We start from the raw sequence: 9,030 nt of genomic DNA, 5'->3' as shown, positions 1-9,030 counted from the left end.
TCTCAAGGCAAACCGGGACGTCTCGTTCTTGTACGCAGTAATTGTAATGTTACTGGCCGGTGACTTGGTTATGCTCTAACAGTCTAACACTATTTTGATACTGAAGCTGCGTTTATTGAAGTGATGCTACTGGACGGGTCAATTAATCTTGTTTCCTTCAAGTACACAAGGTGACCTTTATCTTGTTTGTTTAGGTTAGTACGTCCTTGGCAAATTAACCAGTTTTTTTCTTTAGGTTTTACGTGACGTCCTTGGCAAATTAACCAGTTTTTTTCCCCAGTCGGTCGCCGGTAAACCAACTGAATGAGTAACCAAGGTTAGACAAGTATACAGCATACACATAAAAGTCCTAAAAGTCCTCAGTCCTTGTAACAAGACAGGATCAAGACATGATCTTCTGCTAATGTCATCATTCACAATTGAATTGAACTGGGAACAAATTTTCAAAGACAAAACCTTTGGTTTGGTTTTCAGGCAGGGATAGAACTAGAGTGCGAATAAATTCACAATGTCCACAACTATTCTTCTTTTTGGCTTAATTAGTTAACCAAACAGCCATAATGGGGACCAATTAAGGGGGAAGTCAGAAGAACCGTTATGCGTGCGTCACCCTCACCCTCGTTTGACACCCCCTTGTAAGAAGAAAAACTCTAGGAACACAACTACCGGATAACTCTGGACACAACTGCGTTCAGAACCGTCCAATGTAAGTGGATACATGTGCATGTCTGTCTTTTTCCTTTCCAATTACACGCACATTGATATCTTTTCCCTTCTGTTTCCTTAACTGCAACAAGTATCAAGATACCCACATCACTTGGAAGGCCCCAAAAGGTACATTCTTGGTGAGTTCCCACAATTGGCATCATCATTCAAGTTGCAAAAGGATCCTCTGAAAGCTCATCATCCTTAGCATCACTATAGCCATTGGTGTAAACTATCTTGTATATTTCCAAGAAAGAGAAAAGAAAGTACACAGAAGAACGTATAAGCCTTCAGTTAGTATATACTATATACTATATCTTTTTACCTAAAGGGAAAAGAGGGTAATGCACTATCCAGTCTAAACAAAATATTGGCCTGGCGGTGAATTGCTCAAAAACAGCCTTCAAGTATTAGTCAGTTCAGCAAGGCATCTCTTTCAGCTTAAAGCCCGATTCCCTGCAATTTGACCTGAGAATTGTCGACAAAAATGCTGCTAGCCTGGTGGAGATGTAAAAACCAAGATGTAAAAACCAAGCCACCTAAACTCCCTGGTTAGCTGACTCCTGGCTGAATCATAGGGAAGAAGGACCAGTTCTTAGGTCCACCCTCCACTAGTACATTCTCATTGGACCACCAGTCGGAACCAATAGCAACATGCTCATCGGAGTCTCCTCCCCCATCTGGGTTTTCAAAGTTGAATTCGTTAACAGAACCAAGATATATGGACTGATGTTTCTGAAGTCGACACCCACCCTCCCCATCGGCAGAAGCTTTCTCCACCTCATGACTATTAGGCACCTCGGATGAATTTTCATCCTCTACAGCAGCAACTTCTGCATTCTCTACAAGTGGGGACATAGCCCTGGCCATGGATTGCTCCTTTGCCAAGCATCTGAGAACATCTTCAGCTGTAATCTCAAAAGATACTCTATGATCAAATGTCACTTCACCATTTCGGCGTCCATTTAATGAATTCGCGCATGGTGGGAGGTAAGAACTTTGTTGGCCAAGAGGAAAACTGTCCTGAGATCTGGGTCCCACAGCATCAGGGGTCAGTGAACCAGATCCTTGCTGCGGTCCCCACTCAAGTGCAGACAGCTTGTCAAGGTTCCAGAGCTTGGGAGGATCTCCAATTCGAAAAGGAGATGAGGTTCCTGAAGCTGAGATACCTGAACCGGGTGAGGTCAAGTGGCTGACAGGATTTTCAGTATAATGGTGGTGATAAGGCTGAAACTCGCATTGGGAAAAAGGGAATCTTTGACCGGCTTTGCCATTTTGGTGATTGGGGTCAAAAAGCCTAGCAAATGGAACGTCGGGTGAGGAAGGTGTGGTAAACTGGACAGACTCGGGAGGAGGAGTGAAAGGAGCTGTGGATGGTTCAGTGGTGAAGGTGGAGAAGACGGGGGGTGAGACTAACTGGGTTTCATGTGCATAAGGTCCAATAGAGAACATGGAGGCGGGCCCGGGTGAGCACATGCAGTTAGACATAGAGGTAAAGGAAACTGATCCAGCGGGTGAATGAAAACCAGAAGGGGGTTCAGACTGAAGGAAAGAAGCAGGCGAGGAGGGAGGGGCAATGAAGGGAAGTACCCTGGAAGGTGCTCGGGATGGATTTTCAGCACTGGAAACCTCTGTTCCTGGGGCTGTTGCTTCAGGAACAAGAACTGCATGCCCAATTCGCTTTGTTTGTTTGTGAGATCCAAAACACCAGGGTATGCTCAAGCAGCTTCCCCACCTTCTTTTCTGCATGGACCACTGATTATCAGAACCATGCTAGATTTCTTTTGTATATGTTAAGAAGGTAAAGACAAATGTTGCAATTCAAAGTAACCCTAGCCATCAGGTTATGTAAAGCAAGCTTCCCCAGATTCTCCATCAGTTTTTAAATTCATCACATATGGAATGAGACCACAAAGCAAACAGGACCTCATAACGATGAAGTCACATGGATGCAGCAATAAAGCCGTGATTTAGACGTGCTGTATCTATTTCCCTATTCATAACTCAAATTTGGTGGGCACCAAGCCTACACTTTTGGGACAAACCGAACAAGTATCTTATCTTCCTTCATTGGACAGAATCCTTTATGTAAATAACTACCTACATCGTAATCAGATGTACAGAGTGCACGCAACTGAAATGGAGTTAATACCTAAATCATAAGAAAAGTTGATTACGACCAGGTACTTGGAATTCACACTCTTCACTCTTATGTTTTAAAGTAATTCCTTGAAGAAATTGACTGGTTAAGTTAACATGTTGGTTCACAAATCGACAAGCACAAATTCCATCTGATAGGTTTTTTGTCCCCTTAGGTTTCTTTTGTTTCTCGTGTATATCACTTGCCTGTAGTGAGAATTTCAACATGGTTAATGTGTTTGAGACTTCTGACAAATATAACAAAAAAGACCGAACTAAAGGTGAAAATAGAAACTCGCATGATCGCCCAAACCAAAACTCTAGTGAAGCCCCAAACATTAAGCTCAAAATTCAAATAACACAGGTCAGGTCAAATGTTATGGGCAGGGCAATAGTGTAAACCCGAAATCATTAAGCCCAAAACAACTTTTTTGTCCAGAAAATATAAAATGCTTCATTCTTTTGTTCTTTTTTGGTAGATAGAAGCACCCATCCCCAAACAGGAGTAAACTTCATGAGAACACCCAACCAAATCAAATGTCATATTTCTATGACTTCAACTAATCCCTCGGGGTCAGTCTGCAGAGAAAATATGTCGCCATCTAAGACAAATAGTCTGCTTGGTTATTTAGATACTGGAATTGAAAGAGCTATATATAGTGGCTAAAATGAAAGAAAACCATATAGCATTGCCATAAATAACATGCAGTGCTGGACGAATAAAACGTTGCTTTACTGTAGGAACATAAAGCATATTGAGAAAAGAATCACTTTTTGAAGCAAATATGTGACAACCCATCAGATCAGATATCAAAAAAGTACAAGAAATTGGTCCACTTTTAAAGTAGAGCAAAAAATTTGCCTGTTATATGTGACAAAGAAAGAAGGATCATGGTTCAGCATATCCCACTGGCCACAAAAATGGTAGCAAGCACCTTATCCAGATTCCAGAACACAATAGGTTTTTGTCTACAGTGAGCCCTGTGTACAATATGTCTGTTGCTGCAGGTTACCTATAAATCTACTAACGTGGATATGTTTTCATCAAGTTTTCAATTTATTTTTGAAAAGCCATTCTCTACCAGATGAAATGTCCATGTCACTCAATTTATTTACAATCTGTCTGTTGCTGCAGGATACCCATGATCTGCTAACTCCAAATTGTAACTCTTCCCTCTATTCAAAGATTCTACCAGGTAAGATATAAGTAGGATAAACCTAGCTTGAGCATCAGAGAAAATGGCCATAATTTTCCACACCTACCCAGCAAAAAAGGAAGGAAATAAAATCAACCGACTAGCTATAACCTACCAGTTTACAGCATTGAGTGGGAAAACACTAAGTTCAGGAAAGCTAAGATCAACTCAAAAACACTGATGCCAATTTCCAGTTCCCCTAATAGTGCTAACTCCATTTCTAGAAACAAACATTCAATGCACCGTGCCTTTCCCTACGCCAAAGCATATGTAAAAGCATTTTTCTCACTCGAAGTCAAGTCATATTATATACCATATTCAAGATGCAAAGGCACCTGAATTTCGAAATTTAGTAACAGTAAAAAGGAACTAACACTAACATAGTAGCAGAGGAGTCAAAGCCAAAAAGAGAAACTAGACACATTCCACCCCAACATTAGATTGTTTGGAAGCCAGCAAATAGCTCGATCCTAACGGGAAGTCACTACAAATTCACCACCCAACCTTCTATCTTCCATGCAACAACACAACGTCAACCACATATATACAAACAGATTAATCACGTAAACCTCAACCTTCAAAACTAAAGAACTGCAATTTCAGACCCAACACAAGCCAAAACCTTATACTCGCTCGGAATCTAAGGTCAACTTTTCTTTTTCTAATAACCAGGTGTCCGGACCAGCTCTCGCACACCTCGACTAATCCCGGGGCCCTTGAAGTTAACCACCGACCGGCCAAACCTCCAGTGCCCCAAGGTTTAATCCAAGGTCAACTTTCGAAGACCGAAAAAAAACAACTAGCAAGAATCAAAACGCTATCATATTTTCGGAAAACTGCCTGAAACAAAGTCAAATCAATCAACTAACAACGATCACATGCGATCAACAGATCCAGAACCTACAGAATCAGTTTCTTACGAACCTTGGAATAGAGATTCAAAATTCAATTCGACATAATCACTAGTATAATCAAATTTTAGCAAAACCAAAATGAATCAGTCGAATCAAATAGTACACCTGAACTGAAGCTTGGGGCACACGATTCTCAGCCGACGCGATCGCAGTCGCGGCCGCGCTTATAGTGTCCAGCGTGTTGCTGTTCGCGCCTCTCATCTCTCTGTTTTTTTTTCCTCTCCCTCTTCTTCAACGATCAACTATTTAGCCTAATTTCACCGATCAAACTGTAAAACTTTCTCATGCGAATCTGAGCGTGAAAGAGAGGAAGTGTAAGAATACGCGAAATGCATATACCGCCTATATATACATATATGCGAACAGTACGATAAATATACACGAAGAAGATATATATCGATATCGAAATCGAATCGATTAATCTAATCTCCAGTTTTCTCTCTCTAAACCAAGCTGTAACTATCACTCTTGGAGGTCAAACACGGCGAGGGGAAGGGACTTAAACAAAACCAAAAAAAAAACACCCGAGAACTTGTTGAAGTAAAAAAACTCTGTGATTGAGAGGGAGCTGAGGTGAAATTACCTGAATGACCTTGGGATGAAAATGAATGCACTTTAGGGGAGGACAGTTAATAGATTCACCTGAAATACTTGCACATTGAATGATATACCTTCTGCTCTGTGTGTAAATGGTCACACCAAATGTGCCTTGTGTTTAATTGCAAGTGGGGGATGGGTGTAGATGTGTGTGTTGTAAGTAAATCCATGTACCCTATCTAGGTGTATATGCGTGCTGAAATTATTGTTTGAGCAAAGCATTCGGTAGTTTCTAAGATTTGGAATGTTTGACGTTCGTGAACTTCGAACGTGCGATCTCGTACAACACGAATTATTAGCTTTGCTCATACCCATTTGGCTGAATTCCTTATGGTCTATCTTTTATCATGTTATATTTTGTGAGTCGGCATCGTTCAAAATAAAATGATTTGTTTTTTTGTATTAAGAAAATAGGAGTACGTAAGGTTTATAGTTAATAGTTAACACCATTTTCATAATCGAATATGTATTTTAAATGACTAGAGACATGATCAAAGAATTAAACAATTAATGTCACACACTGCATATATGTCATCACGTAAGTCATTGATGAGTCGATGACATAGTTGATCATAAATTAAAATGTATACGCATGCATCGCTGTTTGCAATTTTTTATTTTTATTTATTATTTAAGCTTCGTGGACATGAGTTTAATAGCATAATGTAAATCGAGGACTGATACATTTATGCCACATGTCACCCTCATAGTTCTTCTCACAGGGATTCCTCATGTGTTATTGTATCATGTACATCGTTATCCTTGGTTGGTTTTACAACTTAAAAATTGCAATGAGAATTCTGCAATATTCCTATTTTTTTTTTACCAAAGGCAATTGCAGTCGATGCCTTATTCTGGTATATACTACTAGTAATAAAATTAAGGTGTCATGGTGAAGGAGGAGAGCTTAGTAATTAATTACTTCTTTCTAGGGTAGTTTCGTCCTAATATATGTAATCCCCACTGAAGCACAGTACAATTTGTGTAACAATCACACTTGAAGGGGAGCTTTTAATTAAGTATATTAGTATTTTTTTTCCTTTTTCTATCGAGATAACCTTTTGTTTTTATCAGTTGTGTGCACGTGCGGCCATACCCACTTTTTCCTCGATTGGCTTGAGTCCGCGCAACGGTTTGGCCCCACCCCCAAAATTCTTCTCCCCACGTTCACCGGCGCACTTGAACGAACTTGCACGGTTGGCTCCTCTCTCTCTCTCTCCTCACCTTTCTAATTTAGATTTTAAAAGTAAACTTTTTGAAAATGATGCATAAAGATTAAAGATCATGATTCCTTCTTTTTTTTTTTAATTTTCCTTTTTGAAATGAGATCTTGATTCCTTTTTCTTCCTTGTCATTAGTTTTGGATGACGTCTGAATCTAATCCGACAATTGTCGCGATCCAAAATCAGAATTAAAATATGTGACCGGCCAGTAAATTTCTTTTAATTCAGCCCTTGTTAATATGTGATTAGAAATAATTATAGATTGTAATGCGAAAGTGACGAAAAATATTAGCCAATGCTTAGTCATAAAATTGAACAAAAAATAATACAAAAGAAATTACTATTACATCACGCGAGCTCTGCAAAACCCCTAAATATCAGTACGAGAGTAGCGCACTCTTATCGTAATACCCAAGATTTGGGGGAGGTGAGTGCTTAGTCCCAAGTTAGTTAGGAGGGACTTGGATCCTCACTTGGTATATTAGCACACACCAAACACTATATAGTGCTAACTACTACTACATTCTTAGGCATATCTTTTTATAGCCAAGTGTTTATGCCGAAAGAAGATTCATGGTTAGTTGGGTGACTCGGGCCAATTCATTACATCCATCACACGCAGAAAATGAAATGTCACACATCTATGATATAATACCGAAGCCACAGCACCAACTTCATCTTAATTTTTAGTCGACCATCATAGAGACTCCATATTTATTTTGTATCTTCAAGAATGTTTCGACTGTCAAATCTTTAACAGTGAGAAAAATAAAGAATTTTTCAGAAGGAAAGAATGAGGAAGAAAAAGAAGCTACGTACGTCGCAATCTTTTGATCCCTAAATACACGCGCTCACGTCATCAGTAGCCCCAACTATAACACGCGCTCTCCTCCACGTACGAAATCTACAAAGCTGTTAGTAATTTAGGACATAGAGTGTGATTTATGGAAGTTCCTTTCTCTTAATGAAGAAAATAAAGTCAAGTTAATGGAGTCGTTCCTCCACCTCCAAGGAGTAGAGCTCAGGTCTTTCTCTCACAGTGCATACGGGGTGTGGCTCCTCCTCTGGCTCGGGTCCATCGCCGCCTGGCTTTGGCCAATAGCCAAGAATTATATGATCAATAGTTATAGTAATGCAATGATAAAGTACACTTTTGTATCCCCCTTTCTCTTCTTACGGGGAATGACTTCGGTCCCCGGTTATTTTGAGAACACCATAATTTTTAGCATAACAAAATCATTATGAGCATAACCAAAATTCATTACAAGCATAACAGAACCATAGCAAAGCATAACCAAAACCATAGCAATGCATAACTTATTTGTTATGCTTTAGTTGGGTTTGGTTACGCCTTGGTTGATTTTTTAGATATTTCTTGATTATGTCTTATTTGGGTTCTGTTATGCTTGTAATGGGTTTTAGTTATACTCATAATGGTAAATTTATGCCAAAAATTACGGTGTCCCCAAAATGACCGGGGACACCATAGCATCATCCCTTCTTACAATGTCCCCCCGTTATGTCTCTGTGTGAGAATGGTTATGTCCATTTATATTGTTATGCCATTTGGGGGTACACCGTCACAAATGAATAGTAATCTTGTCTAGGGGAACACCATAGTATTATGCCCATTTGTGTGAGTTGTTATGCCATTTTTAACGTGTTATGTCATTTTTGTCGAGTATCCCCCAGACAAGAGGGGGATACCATAGCATCTTCCGGTAATTGCTAGACAAGTGACAAAATGGGACGGCCATAGTTAGAGAAAAGTATAATTCCATGGCTAGCTCCAACAGTTTTAATTTAAACAATTGGGAATGATTTCGGTGTTTCTCCTCCAAAAAGATACACCGTAACTTTTGGCATAACCGAACTATTACAAGCATAATCAAGCATAACCGAACTTTTGGTTTTGATTATGCTTGTAATGGTTTGATTATGTCAAAAGTTACGATGTCTTTAAGAGGAGGGGAGACACCGAAATCGTTCCCCAAACGGTTTACTAAGTTGGTCTTGCCCTTTTTGATTTGCATATCAGGATTGACGTTTGGAGCTTAATTAAATCACTCCCTTTTCACATAGGGAAAGAGTCAGAAAAAGACCAAGTCATAACAAACATTACTGGAGTACTATATTACCATTCATCTCTCTCTCTCTCTCTCTCTCTCTCGTGTGTGTGTGTGAGGAGTTCTTTTAGACTAACCTTAAAAAAAGTTCTCAGAAAAAGAAAAAAGAATTTCTAACGTTTAAAAATAA

General features: G+C 39.5%; 1 protein-coding gene across 1 annotated transcript; it reads right to left on the bottom strand.

The window, feature by feature from the left end:
• Nucleotides 1–927: 927 nt before the first annotated feature.
• LOC131333513 (uncharacterized) lies at nucleotides 928–5,462 on the bottom strand. Its single transcript, XM_058368076.1, has 2 exons — nucleotides 5,060–5,462; nucleotides 928–2,448 (listed from the first exon to the last, which is right to left on the bottom strand). Exons 1-2 carry the CDS (start codon nucleotides 5,153–5,155, stop codon nucleotides 1,258–1,260), a joined length of 1,287 nt encoding a protein of 428 aa, XP_058224059.1. The 5' UTR covers nucleotides 5,156–5,462; the 3' UTR covers nucleotides 928–1,257.
• Nucleotides 5,463–9,030: the final 3,568 nt, after the last annotated feature.

This window comes from Rhododendron vialii, chromosome 7a (assembly GCF_030253575.1).
Source record: "Rhododendron vialii isolate Sample 1 chromosome 7a, ASM3025357v1".
NCBI lineage: Eukaryota > Viridiplantae > Streptophyta > Magnoliopsida > Ericales > Ericaceae > Rhododendron > Rhododendron vialii.
The sequence above is the reverse complement of the archived record's forward strand: the minus strand, read 5'-3'. Positions and strand labels throughout refer to the sequence as shown.